Genomic DNA, 17,720 nt, shown 5'->3' with positions numbered 1-17,720 from the left:
AAAAAAAAAAAAAAAAAAAAAAAAAAAAAAAAAAAAACACAAAAACCTAAGCTATTTATATGTTTCACTTTTAAGGACATAAGATTCTACGCAAACTCCCTTTTTTTAAAAAATGTACACAGAAATTCAATGATGTCTGTTCTCTATTATAGAATGCTTAACTCATGGCAAGTCTCAAAAAAGACGATTTGAAAAAGCCTGTAAGAAATAAAATAGACTGCAGTTGCCTGCTGGATATCACATCATATATCTCACCAGAAAGAATAGCCATCAGTTTATCAAAATGTATCTGGAAGGGAAGAAGTTGAGTCAGTTCCACATGGCCAGTCCTTCTGACTCTTTAATGGATACATTTTGAAGCATCATTGCAGATAACATGGCAAGAATTACTACTAATTTTGTTATGTTGGAACAATGTTTTGATGCTCCTCAATTTCTTTGGGCTCACAGAGAACAAAATTAGTATAAATGTATTACCAGGTTAACTGCACTCAAAATCCCATGGACAAATGTGTCCTTGCACAGTCCAATTTCAATACAATTAATGAAGAGTAAACAGCATTAACATACCAGTATTGTTTCATTTTTGTTTCCCTGCTCTGGTTTTCAAGCATTAACTCCCCCACACTTTATAAATCTTTATTATTTGCCACATGCCATGTTGATATTTTTGATTTTCCACTGTGTCAGTAAAGTGACTTCTACAAACATGTAAACTATTAATTAGCTAGAATCACTTTCAAGAAGTACAGCTCTCTGTGCAAATAACTTTATTTTAACCAAACAGTGATGAAATATCTTTGCTTTGCTGTTGCCAAGTCCATGGGATCTGATGCTTGGCTGTACAATTTTTATTTTATATACAGTATATATATACATAAGGATATATATATATACACATTTACACACACATATATATACATATATTACTATATGTATACATTTACACACATATAAATATATGTATGCATTGTTTTTTGCAAATTAAATCAGAAAGCAAGCAAAAGAAGACTGACCTGACTTACCTGTACTGGGTTCACAGTCAATGAAATCTTCATCATCGCTAGAACATTCAGCGGATGAAACAATGTCATCTGTTGTCTGGCATACAAAGGTCAGGAAGAGAGGAAAAAGAATAGAAGAGAAAGATATCAGATGCTTGCACATCAAGAGGCTGTTTTAGAGGCGGCTAAGTACCTGACAAAAATGTTTCAGAATAGAAAACTTCTAAAATATTTAATTTGCACCAAGAACTCCAGTTATGCCAGTGCAGCAAGGAGCTGGATTCCCCTGCTGGAGGACTCGTGCTGCTGAATATTTCAGGTGGGCGCAGGTGTGGCCTGCTGCGTGGTTCCGGCTGGCAATGGATGGCACTGTGCTGCTGAGCACAGCAGGGCAATGGGCCTGACACCTGCTTGGCTGGCACATGGCCCCGGCAGTCAGCAAAGGGCCTGTCTGGAGCACGCTGCACTCCTCAATAAGCACCAGAGCCACGTGTGGCCTGCCAGAAGGCACCCACTGACAGCCAGGACAGATGAGGCATTCCCAGGCTAAGCATGCTTCCTGCAAAGGCAAACGTACAAGGTAGACACAGATAATACTCATCACCCTGGCAGCTAACAGAACTCTGCTGTGTTGTAAATGTATCACTCTCAAGCAGAAGTACTTTCTGCTCTGCTGATGCACCCCTTGGGATGGGAATCCCATTTACATTTACCCAGCTAGGACATGTTTGTTACATTGTAAATAACTGCTGCATGTTTCAGGTATGCCCACCTGACTTGTAGCCCGACCTGTCTGCCTGCCAGTGACCTGGGACCAGCCTGGCTGCGACTGATGGCTGGCGAGCCAAACCATGATTGTTCATGGCTGTAACAAGTCTCATAACATTTATTTGCATTTCCAGATGGAGATATTTTTCTACTTCTTTTTTTTTTTTCTTTCTTCTTTTTCCTTTTTTTTTTTTTCCCCCTTTCTTTTTTTTATGTTGCTGCTGGTCTAATTAATGAGCAGCATGCTCTGCAGCATGTTAGAGAGAAGCATACTGGTGTCTCCTGCCAGCAGCATCTCCTGCCTGTAATTGCTGCAATTAGTTGAATTTGTAAAGCAGACCATTAGGGAGAGAAGCTGTGGCAGCCTCTGGACACAGGTTGTAATGTTCCTGAAAACAGCACAAAATTATCCCAGCCCAACAGTATCAGCTCAGACCACAGCTTCTGCTGGAGTTATCTCCCCTTACACTTCCTCTCTGAAGAAAGCTGCACATTCTGCTGAGCAGCAGGATTGGTGGAATGGTTCCTGGAAAAAAACAGACAAAAGGTTCCTCACCAGACATGGAGTATGGCTTAAGTCACAGCCCTCAGGAGCAGGGTGGCTGCACTGCAGTACATTATAACTCAATTCTCCAGGTGAATATTCCTGAGGATCTCACATCATGAAAAGATTTTATGTCCTTATTCTAGAAAAAGACTATCCAGATTTAAATAAGGACTCCTTTCCAGTCATAGGCCTACTAATGTTGCCTTCAAAATGCTGTGTATTCCCTCCTTTATTTACAAAATTTATTTTCTTCAGTCCCCTGTGGTCCTACTGCTAACAAGTTCCTCACTGTCCTGTACCACAAGTACTCCATTTCCTCTTCTTTTTAAGGAAGAAAAAAAAAAAAAAAAAAGAGGAGAAAAATGGAACTGAGCAGTCAGCCAGAATGCTCACATCCAATCTGATGTTCCTTCCCTCTTGATTTCAGTGACTTAAGTGTGAGACAAGAAATGAAACTACGATTGTTCAACAGTAAACGAAAATTACAAAAACAGAGTATCTGTAAAAACTGTCATAAAATAAGGGAATCCCTATCATATGTATTGAATACTACTTGCTTGTGCACCAGCACTGCTGTACAGCAGCATTTTGTACGATGCAATCTTGCAGTAATCTCATGCTTAAATACTTCCACAGGGAGGCAAAATTAAAAGGAATTGAAGGTGACAGGTACAAAGTAATTTCCTGCCTTATGTGTTAAGATCATTTTTTGGCAACTTCCCTCAGTCACAGAAAATGGAGGAATGCTGTTGAAATTCTGGTGCTGAATTCTCTCTTAAAATGAACTGGCTTTAGAAGTTTCTCTGCTCAGTAAGAGGTCAAGAAAAGAGGAATGCACAAAATAAAAATTTACTTTCCATAATTCTGGCTCTGTCACATATGTTTTATAAAGCATTACTAATCTCAAAGAACAAAATAATTTCTAACGACAGTAATCACATCCTCCAACAATGAAATGCAGCCATTTCTGAGTAGAAAGATATCAGTTTTTAATTGTAACACTGTAAATTACTTTAGAATCATAAGTCAACAAAACAGTATCGTAATAATACATTTTTTTAAGGAAGTGAAATGAAGCTAGTGAAACCTCAAGCGTCTAAAACACTTGAATTAATGGGCATTAAGGACAGCACTCTGAAAAAAGAATGTACTCCATTACTACTAGAAAACCTTGCTTAGACAGTAGTAGAACTCCAGCAATGTTTTTCTGATTTCCAGGTTGTATTTAGAGCAAGTGGATTTTGCCCATAGTTGAAGATCTGACAATTCACATACAGAATTTCATTGAAGAATAGTAATGATTTGCTTGAAGTAGGAAATGAACATAAAATTTTTAACAATGTGTCATTGCCACTTACCAATTGCTATGCCTATTCACTTACCCACTTTACTTGCTCATATCTAAGGGCTTCATGCAATATTAACTTGAAATCAGATCCAATTGAATTGACAATCTGATTCAGTATTTGTAAAGAATAGAGTTCCTTTATAACTCTCTCCCCTCCTTCCCCTCTTCATTATTAGAACCATCACTTCAAAACAGAAATGTAGACGTATCAGAAAAAAATGAGATTATATTTCTTCACACAATGAAAGATTTTTTTTTTTTAACTGAGGAACAACTTGCAACAGGACAGTGATGGGTAATAAAAGTTTAGATGCATTTTGAAAATGAGTGGTCAAATTTAGGGTAAAAATGCCCATCCACAGCTACTAAACACATCACATTTCACTTGGAAAATCCCTGTAGCACAGGCATCGAAGATCAAATCAGAATTTGTAGTCTACCTAGACTTCAGCAAAGCCTTTGACATTGTCTTCCTCCAGGAGAAGCTGGCAGTCCATGACCTGAACAAGAAAACTCTTTGCTGGGTAAAGAGTGGCTAGAGAGCCGGACCCAGAGGGTGGTGGTGAATGGAGTTAAATCCAGTTGGTGACTGGTCATTAATGTTGTTCCCCAGGGGTTGTTATTGAGGCCTGTCCTGTTCAATATCTTTATTGATGACCTGGATGAGGGGATTGAGTGAACCCTTAGTAAGTTTGCAGAGGACACCAAGCTGGGAGGAAGTATTAGTCTGCCTTGGTGTAGGAAGGCGTGACAGAGGGATCCAAACAGGCTGGATAGCTGGGCTGAGAACAATGGGATGAAGTTAAACAAGTCCAAGTGCTGGGTTCTGCACTTCAGCTAAAACAACCCCAGTCAATGCTACAGGCTTGCAGAGTGGCTGAAAGACTGTGCAGAGGAAATGGACCTAGGGGTGTTGGCTGACCATGAGCCAGCAGTGTGCCTAGGTAGCCAGGAATGCCAATGGTATCCCGGCTTGAATCAGAAATAGTGTTGCCAACAGGAGCAGGGAAGTGATCAGCCCTCAGTACTTAGAACTGGTGAGGGCTCACCTTGAGTACTGTGCTCAGTTTTGGGCCTCACTACAAGAAAGGACATGGAGTGTGTTCAGAGAAAGGCAATGGAGCTAGTGAGAGGTCTGAAGCACAGGTCTTATGAGGAGCAGTTGAGGGAACTAGGATTATTTAATCTGGAGAAGAGTGTCAGGGGAGACCTTATTGCTCGTCTCTACCCGAAAGGAGGTTGTGGCGAGGTGCAGGTTGGCCTCTTCTCCCACGTAACTAGCAATAGGACTAGAGGCAGTGACCTCAAGTTGTGTCAGGAGAGATTCAAATTGGATGTAAGGAAAAACAACTCTGAAAGAGTGGGCTGGAAGGGGCTGCCCAGGGATGTGGTGGAGTCACCGACCCTGGAGGTGCTCAAGAAACATTTATAAGTTGCACTAAAATAAATGGTTTAGTGGGAAATATTGGTGATAGGTGGATTGTAGGACTGGATGATCTTGGAAGTCTTTTCCGAACTCAGTGATTCTATGATTCTATGAATAGAGAAGAGCACAGCCAGACTGAGACAAAATGTCAGTGCGTAATATGCACATCTACCAACTTCAACCTGTATCTGTACTTTTTTGCAACTAATTCCACACTTGATTCCACCAGTTAATCTCTGTCCTTACCTTCCCATCTACACTGCATGCTATTTCCCCTGATATTCCATTTTTCTTGTTCTGTTACTACTGTTTGTCCCATGTTACTGATAATGCATGTATAAATATGAGGGTTAGAAAAAGAGAAAACCCTCTAAAAGTGGAGTTAGATTTAAGGTCATTGATGAAATCTCTAGAAATCAAGGAAGAAATAAATACACTAATCTGTCTTGCCACTTCCTGTCTTGTATTTTTCATCTCTGAATTTCATCACAATTCATCAGTAACTGATTTTCCATTCTCATCGCATATTGGCTTACCTTGCACAGATACCAACATCTGAATCATCCCAGTGAATAAAGCCACTTTGAGAAGCAGGAGAAAATTCCTGACCAGAGAAACAGAGATGAGGAAATTTCCAGGACCAACCCTGTCATTTCTTGTAACTGGAAACTGTACCTTTGCAAAGAGAATTTTCACTTGATGATTATTAAATTTCTTCTTCCACAAGATAGGACAAGCTAGTGAGCAACAACCCCAAAAATCTCGCCACTATCTTTCAGTCTCACCAGAAACAGTTCACTGTAAGGCCACAAGCAAAACCAGCTATTCCATTTCTGGTTTCCCCTCACAGTTTTGAAAGTGAGCTGACTAAACACATCCATCCAGGTCGGTAAATGAATTTATTCTTTATTGTCTGTCCAGTAATCTGAAGGTGGTAAATGGTAATCATTCTTATCTACAGGCAACAAGATAGTAAAGAAAATTTCCTGTGTGCTGTGATGGAAACAATGTGTTTTCATTGGAGAGGACATGAGAGAGAAAATCTTTTCCAATTCCATATATTAGCTAAATTTTATATTAAAAATAATAATTCACACTGTAGTATCTTAAAATATGTATTTCTTTTTTTTTCTTTTTTTTCTTTTTTTTTAAATCCCAGCTTTGAAATTACTTGGCTCTGTATTAAAGGCCATAAAACTAAAGATAGGTATTATAATAACTTTCAATAAAATCTCTCTCTGGCAGGAACTCTTTTTATTCCTTCCTTTGAAAGATTTTTTATAGCATTTATATTATTATTTTTCCTCTCCCTCTCTCTGGCGTTTAATGAAATTGCCTTGGAATAAAACTGGAGTAGGAGAAAGTGCTAAACTCTGAGACTACCCTTGAGGATTTATGAGCATATTTACCTTCAAATTCTTTCAATTTCACTGAATTGGTTCTCCATTCCTTTCAATGAATTATTGGTGCTGCAATCACCTCCTCCTAATTTTTCATTCTAAGGGCCTCTTCAATCATGATGATAGTTCTACATCTTTGTTCATTAAATGGTACATACTGCTGTGGGGTGTAAAGTGTAGGGGAAGTTGAGATGGCATGACAAAACCTGTTCAAGATGACTGCATTGTCGTTCAGTCCTTCCAAGTGCTCAAAGTGCCAATTTATGTGTCAAATCCAAAACCTTTGCTCCTTTGTTCCACACAAAATGGCAGGTGCTGAATCTTCCCTTTTCTCAACTACAAAGTTTGTTTGACACCTTGCTTTTAGGGTGCACCATTATGTGAGAAAGATTAGGCATACTGCGTAAAATAAGTCCTGTCACAGAACAGCTTTATGAAATTATAAATAACACACCCAAAAATGATGGAGTTCTCACTTCTACTGGGAGAGAAATGACAAGGACCCATAAATTCAAACCCTGCAGACAAATTTTCTAGAAATACATACTTAGCTGTTTCTTCATCCTGTAAAGTAGGATTCAATTTTCCTAGTTGCCTTTTGCTTGAAACTCTTTTACACACTACTTCCACTTCATTGCAACTGTTTGAAAAGTGACAATTTAATGCTTTGTTGCAAGAGAATTGTAAATCTCTTTGCCACCAAGGAATCACAATTTACAATACTTCTTGAGATATGACCACCATATCTCAGGTCAAAATACCTTCCCAGCACTAGGGAACTATAGTTGTATTTATGAGCAGTACATTTGCATTTCACATCTAAAATGTATAGAGGTGAAATTCAGCAAATTTTTCTTAAATCTCAATCCCTTTTCTACTCCCATACTGCCTTATTTCCTAAATATTTCAAACTTACTATTGACTATGTACAAAGTACTATCTTCTACACATAACAGCATACAATGTAAATGCTCTTCTATTCTGTCTTCTAGAAACCAAGACACTTCCTGTCAAAGAAAAATCTCAAGATATTTTCTGCCATATCAATGCAAGATAGCAGAAGAAATATTTGTCTCATTAGGTCTGTGACATAGCTCTCATATATACCTTTTGTACTTTGATAACTGGACTTTTCAAAGCACTTGTATTCTGTTCACACTACTTCAATTAAGAGAGAATTCTTCATCCATCTTTTTTACATCTTATACATTTTTCTTTATTTTCTATGTAATCCTTACTTGCAAAATATCCTGGAGTTCATTATAGTAGACCTGAGAGACTCAGCCTGGATGAATTAAAGCTACCACCTACAGATAGAAAGAATCTGAATATTAAAGGGAAAATATTAGAAATGTTACTCAAATCATAATGAAGTATTATAAAAGCAGCTGCAATTTATGGCTGTGTAAACTACAGTTACAGTCATTCCTGGATTTCTTATTGGTAGCCAGAGGGTATTAATCTTTTCCAACTCAGCACTGGGCAGTACAATGTACTTTAAAAGATGACACAGCCACAAAGCTGTGCATGCCATTTGTAATTCACCCTCCCCACCCTGAGAAGGTGCCAAGGTCATGTCTGCCTCTGCAAAAGCAAAGCATTAAATAACATGAAACTAGTAATTTTTCTCCATGTAGCTCTTCTGAAATGAAAACAAAAAGAAGGCCAAATGCTTTGTTGGTTTAAACTGGCATTGATTTCAACTGCTCTATGACAATTTACACCATTACACTCAGTACATTTGGTTTTGTACAATTCAGTGCCAAAGGACTCAGAGTAACTGGAGGCAACTCAGAGAAGAGCCTGAAAAAATGAAAATACTGGAGAGATGCATGCATGAGATAAGCTTAGTGGAACTAAACATCTGAGCTTCCCTTAACAAGGACTATAGGTGTTTAGAAGGATGTAATAAAAATCAGGAAGATGATGATGAGCTATTTAGGGTGCTTCAGAAAAAGTAGCTAAGTCAAAAAAAAAAAAACCAAACAAAAGACAACTTTCAGCAATAAAAATCTCAGTGGTAACATTTATTAAAAGTCTCCTCAACAAAATATAAGAAAACTAACAGTGCTGAGAGTAAGCAGTCACCCCAGGCATTCAGATATGAATACCATCAGTGTGTATGCTCTAGTGGAGAAGAGTTTGTCTCATCTATCTGTAGTCCAACCTAATCCAATCTAAATCAATTTGTTATCACTATGTAATAGAAACACATCATTACACATTTACTGTATTTCCGAAGCAGGTAGAAAAGCTATCTAGCACAGTTTTCAGCTAGTTGCACTCACAGAAAGAAAATGCCAATGCTCTAGACCTGTTCAGACCATGGGAACAAATCTCAGATCATGGGAACAATTTGACATTCTCAGGGTCCTGTTTGGCTGGGAGTTGGGAGGTAATGACGAAGCACATACCCCTCAACAGTAACCTGGCAAAAGTACATTTCCTGATTGTAATCCTGTCTGGACATAAAAGCTGATATGATTACATTACATTACTAAGCAGGGATTGTGAGAGCTACTTCTTAACAAAAATCAGTCATTTGTCCATTACTACAGCAGACAAGAGATTAAGTAACTGGTCAGTTAAATGAAAAAAAGAAAAAATAATTCCCCCAGTCGTGTCTCAATTCAGAGTCATGAGCGGTTATGGTTAAAAAGAGCCTTGAAAGATGAATTAGTCCATTGAAAATAGGAAGCCTGTCTCAACACAATCAGTAGTTCATTAAGACTGTAAATCCTGACTCTTTTTGACCTGTTTTGATGGCAAATTTCAGGGACTTTGTTCTGTCCCTAAGCTATGCAAAGATGATGGCAAAAAATCACATTTCTGACTTTTGCCTCTACCTGCTGGTAATGGGAAGGGTAATAGTGTTGTGAAGGGTGCAAGCAAACAGAAAGAGATGGAAGGGCAAACAGATGAGAAAGAGAAGTGAAGAAGATTCATCCATCTCTTGTTATAGGCACCCTGACAGGGAAAAGAGAAGTATTTACCCACAGCAGCTTAACCCAGCTTCAATGTTCCTTCCCAAATGCTGAAGAAATGTAATGCTACGTGGTGTTCTGCTGATAAGCAAATCCTTCTAAATCCTTTCAGTTTATTTCTTGGCCTGAAGAAATTATATGCCATGCAGAAGCAAATAAATGAATGAAATTTCATCTCCAGGCATCTAGATTGGATGTTTATTGATGCCCACATTCACTTACTTTCCTTTCATCTTGATGTGGTAAGGATCAACTGGCAGATCTTCTCCAAACTATACAGTGTAACTCTTAAGATTTGAGAGATTTTTGAATTGGCCCATAAAAAGGTAAATTCTTGGCTTAGATACAAAAGATACGGTATTGTCATGAGACAACAGACTTTATTCTCTCTTACCAACCTGTTTCTCCTTTTCACATTCATTTTCCTACTTCCAAAGAAGCACCTTGAAGATGAAAGTTCTGTCATTGAAGTCATTATCTGAGTATAGGGCTTCTCAGAGTAATCACACAAAAACTATTTTCACACTGAGTATCTTTTTTGTCATTTGATATAACTTGTTCCCCTTTCCTATTATATTATATTCCTTGTAACAAATTGAAATACAAGCTGTCAGCCTTCTGTTTTAAGCATAGCACTTGTTATGTAGAAGGTAGTAATGTAAATGAAAATTCCAGAAGAAAGGTATAGTAGGTGTATAAACTCCAACTAAATTAAATAAATAGCTTAATCATTGAAACTAAGATACTACAAGTGAACACAAAAAAGCATGGACTTTAGCCCCTGATACACACGTTCTGATGTATTAACTTGAACTGCCACAGAAATAATTCTGTAAATAAGTTGGGCTATGATCTATGCTATGATCTGGAGAACAAACACATTATCTACTCCACCAGTGAAAGGGCAGAGCAAACCTCTGGGGAGCAATAACTTCTTAAATTGCCCCAGCCCAAATCACCAAGGACACTGAGTCTAAACCCTCATGCTGCTCGATTTTATATTCCTGATACTATCATCAATTCACTATTTGACATCAGGAAAATTGCCTCCTTTCCTCACACTTATGTTTATATTGCTATAAAATGGGAGAAAACAATTTCTCTGTTTACCTGGTGCACAACTGGAATTTTAGTAAACATTTTACATTCTCAAAGCAAAGCCCAAGTAGAGAAAAATCCTTTACATTTAACAGAGGGAAGCCAGTGTTTCAGCAAGTAAGACTCCAATGATCTGAGATGAATCAGCTGCCCTTTGAAGACTCAGCCTCTAGTAAGAGTAAATGGGTTTTCTTTGCGTGCTAGCTTGCACTTAATAACTGTGTCAGAAGAATATTTTTCATTTACACTTTGCTCCTTTGCTGGAAATCAATATGTCGTTTGCTGGCATTTTCTCCTGGATATCTTTATTTAGCTTGTCTTTTCTTCCTTGGAGGGGAGGCAGTTATATTTGATTTTGTTCTGTTATTGATTGGATCACTCCTAGCAAGAAATAAGTAACTAAGTACATCACAGTTGCTTTAATGACAATCTCTTAAGCCTCAGAGTCTGCCCACCATGTTGCACTCCCCCCTAACACATGATTTAAAATAAACAAAAACTGTAAAGTGAGATTACTGTGTAGCAAAAACAACTCAGCAGCAACATGTGCTATTTAACTGGCATTTCTATTTATGTACTCATTAATAAAACCACACAAGTCCTCTTTCTATTTTTAAAGCACTACTCTTATTGCCATATTACTCAGCGTCGGGATCTTACCATCCCTTACAAATGAAGCTTAATGAGAAATTAGATACGGGAGAACTTCTAGCAGATATCTTACACGACGGAGAATCTGAGTGTGGTCACACATCTGTCACTCATGGCAATTGATAGTAGGTCCTAAAAGGCTGCAATAGCCCCATCCAGGCAAACAATGGTGGAGAATCAGATGCTGTGTCCTGGCTGCTCTGAAACTCCAGACAGGCCCACAGCATCCTTCCCTGTAGAAACCAGACGTGATGGATAAGCCACAATGTGAGATGAATTTTATAGGAGAAGCATTACTGACGTTTGAAAAACTACAGGCACCTGAACACTGGCCTGGAGTTTTGTTTAAGCAGAAACTAAGTACTTTTATCCTATATGTTTTTTTCTGTAAACTTCAGTTCAGCATTCCTATCCTTGTACTGGACCACGATCCAGTGATCCCATCCACCTGCAGATCTTTCACTACATTGCAGACACAGCTGCAATGGACTGAGGGTGCAAAGTAATCTCCACCACTTGTTTAAATTGGGGTGTTCTCCTCCCCTTCCTCTCTTTTAACTTCTGCTGCTCTTTATTATAAATGCCACAGAAATCCAGCATATGTGGTGGAAAATTCATAAAGGAGAAAACAACCTGTTCTGTAGTCCAAACTCTGGCACTTAAATTCTAATGTGACAGAGTATGTTATCTGTAAAGTAGCAGTGAACATAATCACTACGAATAAATGTGCCTTAAAAAAGCTTTGGCAATTACTGTAAGTACCTCTGAGTCCAATAAGATAAGCATCTATCTTTGAATATTCACATTAATGCACCAGACTGCTCTTTCCAGGAAAATCTTCCTCGTTCTCTCCAAACGTTAATACATGCTTAGAAAATGGCATTTAAATCACAGAACACACACATTTGCTCACACAGGAAAGGAGGTTGCCACACACTTTTAAACACAAAATAAATATAACGCAGAATAAATAAATGCAGAATGAGACCTTGCCCAGTAGGTACACATCACCATCTAGAGTTGTTCCCTGAATAACATGATATACACAGAACAGTTATCAAAGCATTATAGGCGCTAAGCTTCTTTGGAGAAGCATGTAAACAGTATACCAATAAACAGAAAAAAAGGCCATAAACAGTTTTAGACTATAAACAATAAGAAAATTCATAAACTCAAAGGTCACAAAGAAGTCTGTACTAGAATGTAGATTTTGTTGGATCAGTGACGCCCTCTTAACCTGAAGTCCATCTTTCTTTTTCTAATATAGGATATAAGTGGCTGACAGTAGCTAGTGTAGAAATACTTGCATGCACAATAGAAACAGTGTAATACTGTTAACTTGTTAACAAACTAAGATATTATCAAGGTGAATTTTAATAAAAATGAAGTTAAATGGCTGCAGACATTATTCCATCTGGAACACCCTTGCCAAATATCTGATGCTTAAAAACAACATTTTCCTGGCATTAGCAGTTTTTTCTTTCTTGTTGATATGGAAATAGACTAACAGCTTTACTGCAGGCATTGGGACTGACTTCACACTGCATGTCAATGAAAATCAGCCAACAAGCAAATCAGTGCTGCCACCAACAGAAAACGCAGAAGAAAGGGGAAGTTAGGGAAGTTAGAGGCAGATGTGATTTTTTACTGGGATACTAAATACTGGTACCCACAACTTACTGAAAGCAATAGCACGTAAAATGAATAGTTGAACAGACATGTGGTATTCCTACTAAAACTCATGGCTAGATCTCAAAAACATGCTGCTTAGTCACCAAATAAATGGATTAAAAAAAAATCAGAAAGTTTGTTTCAGCTCCACACAGTACTTCATCAGCTTAAGAATATTTGGCCCATCAAGTATTGATGCAGCCAGATAAACTTTAATATCTGATACATAACATATATCTCTGGGATCCCATTAAACTTGAGCAGAATGTCACTTAAATGCCACATCAAGTGGTCCAAGCTGCAAATGGTTGTCGTGCAAGAAAATTCTGCATTGGGTAGGCAGACTCCCATACACAACAAGCACGGTGATCACTTATCCCTGCAGGGCTTCTCTGCAGCCCCTGCCTAATCAGAACATTTACTCTCTGTGATGGATAAGAGGGCCATTTTCCCTGCTTATTTACTTCGCTCTCTATTGAGTTTGATTAACTGTAGTAAAGGCAAATCAATCTTTTGTGTTTGTGTAAAATAATTAAAAAAAAAGGAACAAAGTTAGCTTTAATGGCCCAATAGATGCTCAGCTGGAATGCACTTACTGAGAGTGCTCAGCAAAAGAATTCAGGCAGCTGTAACACCACTGGGAACATACAGAGCTCATCTATATTTCTACCTGTTTAAAGGGAAAAAAAAAAAACAACTGAAAAAAAACCCCACTCCACTAACAAAGCCGCCTATGTCTCTGCAAGTCTATCAAGGCATCAAGCACTGGGGGGTTTTTCTCTCACTCCCTTCAGCCTTCCACAGCCAAAGCTGGAACATGCTAGAAAACCAGTATCCAAATGAACATTACCGAAAGGAGAGGGCATGAAGCTCTAAAGCCATGAGAATACTTCCTCTACATTAAAACAGCTTCTAAATTTGGCTTTGTTCTGTTCTGTAACATTTCCAACGTCAGTAAACTCTGGTCTGTACTGAAAGACAGCATGAAATGCACAAGAATGAAATGAAGAAGTTTGTGCATTAGTGAATTTGGAGTCATTTCATAGAATCATAGAATCAGCAAGTTGGAAAAGACCCACAAGATCACCCAGTCCAACCATCTACCCATCACCAATAGTTCTCACTAAACCACATCCCTCAACACAACGTTCAAATGTTCCTTGAACACCTCCAGGGTTGGTGACTCCACCACCTCCCTGGGCAGCCCATTCCAGTGCCTGACCACTCTTTCAAGATAGCACTTTGAGAAAGTCTTTCTCTTGCACAGTCTAATCATGGTATTGCACATTCAAAGCACTTCAGTTCCTACACACAGAAATAAATAGGTATGTGCATAGGATCTTGCTGTTTGGGCCTCATAACAAGGGAAAAAAAAAAAAAAAAAGCAGAAAGAATTTTACCACCTTTGTTTTAAGATGAAATTTGACATTCCCTCTCTGAAACAGCTATGGCAGTAGATTTAGGATGATGGTATCTCTCTTCCCAGGAAGCAATCAGTTCACTTTTCTTTAAATTCCGTTCTATGTGCTATCATTATTGTAGCTTCCAGAGGCAAGTCATGGAAGACTCCGGCATTAAAAGGTGATGCCTTCTGGCTTTTCTGACACTAATTTTCAGATTTAGGTCTTATTTGTGCCAGGGAGCTTTACTGACATTACAGCCATGCTGTATCCAGGTTGGCAGAGCTGCTCCCTTCAGATTCAGCAACACTGACAGAAGGGGCTTTGTCAGCATAGTTACACCACCTTTGAGTGTTGCAAGCTAAGCTGACAAAAGTTGGCATAGTTATAATCCATTTCAGGCTCCTGGCTGGCAGCAGCATGTAAAATCAAAGCATGTGCATTTTGGCACTCTGGAACACTGTAGCGGAGTCGGTAGAACTTTGTAGTAAAACAGTATTATTCTGAAATGCTTCAGATGGCAAAACAGTTTTTTAAAAAATCTCTTAACTGACTCCACACTTGATACTAGGCATGTAGATGCATTAATGAGAGTTAGAAGTTTGCAAGAAATGGATTGCAGTCAATGGGCTTTTTTTTTTCCTTCCTTTTTTTTCAATTCAGAGATCTCAAGGTCAGAAGGGACCATTATTTTTACCAAGTCCAACCTGCCTTTATATTTACACGGAAGAGCCTGGTGCCAGGGCACCTCTGCCACTGATTTGCAATGTCTCTTGACACAGCAGCAAGTCTGCCAGCGAACTACAGCTCACTCTTCAGACAAGGAATATGCATGTGCATCTCCTGGAAGTAAATGTTAGCTGCTTTGAGAATACCTGAGGGAGAGTGCTGTGTGAAGTGCTGTGATTGCACCCAGTTTGTCATACTCTGTGAGCTGAAAGACACACAGTCCAAGTGGATCTCCCATATGGCTTTGTGGGCATGGTGGTGATGGGCTGATGTCTGGACTAGACGATTTTAGAGGTCTTTTTCAACCTTAATGATTCTCTGATTCTACAATATGTAGTAGAACAAACTGTTATGTGCAACTGTGGAGGGAGGAATCTAAGAAATAATCTCTCTTTGATGATTCTGAAATGGAAAGAAGATAAATGAATACTGAAAAGACTGCATATTCCTATACACTGAGATTCCTGCACAACAAGGAAAAGAACTTCCTGCAATCTCTTCTCACAGGTGAAGAAAACCTGCCATGAAAATCTACAGAAATAAACCACAGCAGAACTTGATGTCATTCATCACCAAAGGCAAATGACTCAGAAAAACACCCCTGTCACAGTGAACTACCAGCACTCAAATCTTGCTTTCAGAAAAACACAGCTTTTCCAACAGGTGCAGAAAAATGCTCTGTAACCTCTATAGTATGCAGCTTTGAATTGCAGCACCTCATAGGTAGTGGAACAAATTGCCTGGCTGGTCCCAGGGTATTCCTTGTACCTAAGTCTCCCACTTGCACACAATGTGCAAATGATCGAAACAAATGCTACAATCCGACACCATGGAGTTCTCAACAGCTGTCAACTCATTAAATTCTATTCACTGGCTTCCCACCTCCTTGCCAACATATTACATAAATCGCTTTTTAGCTGGCAGCCTTTCCCTTTGCCTAAAACCAGTTTGCACTGAGCATGTTTGAGACTGTTGTTTTTTAAAAAATGCATTGATTCCCTTCCCTTTGGTGATTTGCCTTGCTCTGCAACAGTTTGAATGGGCTGCAGGATGCTGTTTCATTATCAAGCTGCAACTGGAAATGAATATTTTATAGCAGCTGAACAAAGGTTTGGCTGTAAATGACTGTATCATAATTAAACAAAACAGAAAGAGAGAAAGACAAAAAGAAAAATGAATTTAATTAATGAAATACTGATATAATTTACAGACAAAGGCCTTCCCACTTAGAAGGGAAATTTCGCATTCCAGAAACGTGACCATTTAAAGAATTATAGAGGGTTGGACGTTTACTACCTCCATCTTTATTTATCTAGGGATGTTTAACAAATCACTTTGCCTTTTATGAATGCCTGAAGGCATCTTTGGCATCCATCAGTACAAAGTCATCAATACAACTGCCTGAAACACAAATGTACACTTATAAAAGCTGCCCATTAAGAACATTCAAAAGTAAAACGTAAACATAGTCCTGCTAACTCACGCTCCATCTTTATTTCTCTCCTGGCATTGGTCAGTTATTTGTGTTTGTTCAAGAGAAAAGATAAAGACAAGACTAATATGCAAAAGCACTTTTTTCTCTTACTCAACATCTGCCAATTGGAATGGCTTCCATAAGTTTAAGAAGTGTTTACACCTGCTTCTTCATGCTTTACAACTGCACATTTCATAATTCTTAATGGGACTGTCACGGAGTTGACTAGATCAATCTATGTCCGTGACAGGGGTGACAGGCCTCTGCCCTCCCCCCCACCCCAGTCCCACAAAAATGGGAAGGAAGGAAGGGAGGAAAAGAGCAGCGGCAACAATCTATGGAGGAAAACTTATTTTACTATAATATTGGAATACAAGATAACACAATAGATACAATTTAATTGAAATTGAGATTAATAAATCAGAAAAGATGAGAGAGAGAGTTCCCGGAATCGAGTCAAACCTGAACAGCTTGGAACGGCTAGGAAAGCACCCTCCAGCACCCACTGCAAGGCAGCAAGAGAGCGCCCCCCCCCACCCGGAAGGGCCAGATCCCGTGACTGCTGTAATGTACAGGGATAGGTACTTGGAATTGGGGCAGTGACACTTTAATGCCCCGTACACTACATGATGTTTTGATGTGGAATACTGAAACCCAAAAGAAAAACAAACAAACAAACAAAAAACATAGAACCATGACAGGGACTTTCTACCACAGGCTGGCATAATAGCTGTCTGATCTCAGCTTGCTAGTGCTGTATCTCATTTATTAATGTCTGTTATCCCATAGTCACAATTTCTTTCAACTGTTTTGATTTGGGAAACTTATGCTATCCCCCTGGTTTAGCTAGCAATTCTTCAGTCTCTTTAATCTCATCTTAGGTAAAAACAATTCCACCGTCTTGACCGTCCTTGCTAATCTCTGTTCTATGTATCATTGATTGGTTTTTGAGAGGCAATACCCAAAATAGCACAAAAGGCAAAGAAAAACCTAGATTCATAAAGTAGCACAATGGCATTTCTTTTTTGTCTCTTTCCTAATAATTTTCAAATTCATTTTGTCTTTTTGAATGTGAACATGTCCAAAAGTTATAAAATCTGGCCACTTGTCAGTATAAAAACTCACTTTCAAAGTTCGGTGTGATTAAGCACGTATATAAAAAAGTGCTTGATGATGCATTTTCTCTGTTATGGCCTAATTTCCTGACATTTTAAACTTAA

At 38.6% G+C, this 17,720-nt stretch overlaps 1 protein-coding gene across 8 annotated transcripts in view; it reads right to left on the bottom strand.

The window, feature by feature from the left end:
* Nucleotides 1–17,720, bottom strand: part of NRXN3 (neurexin 3) — an 891,513-nt gene that overhangs the window by 34,144 nt on the left and 839,649 nt on the right. For 5 of the 8 annotated variants that reach the window (XM_042869967.1, XM_042869941.1, XM_042869976.1 and 2 more), the window contains one exon: nucleotides 1,026–1,101. In XM_042869967.1, the coding sequence (XP_042725901.1) occupies nucleotides 1,026–1,101 (76 nt within the window). Of the gene's footprint in view, nucleotides 1–1,016; nucleotides 1,102–17,720 lie in introns of all 8 variants that reach the window. The other 3 variants (XM_042869951.1, XM_042869960.1, XM_042869981.1) reach the window with 1 other exon arrangement.

This window comes from Lagopus leucura, unplaced genomic scaffold, assembly GCF_019238085.1.
Source record: "Lagopus leucura isolate 7727_CA_CO unplaced genomic scaffold, USGS_WTPT01 Super-Scaffold_1, whole genome shotgun sequence".
In the NCBI taxonomy this organism is placed as follows: domain Eukaryota; kingdom Metazoa; phylum Chordata; class Aves; order Galliformes; family Phasianidae; genus Lagopus; species Lagopus leucura.
The sequence above is the reverse complement of the archived record's forward strand: the minus strand, read 5'-3'. Positions and strand labels throughout refer to the sequence as shown.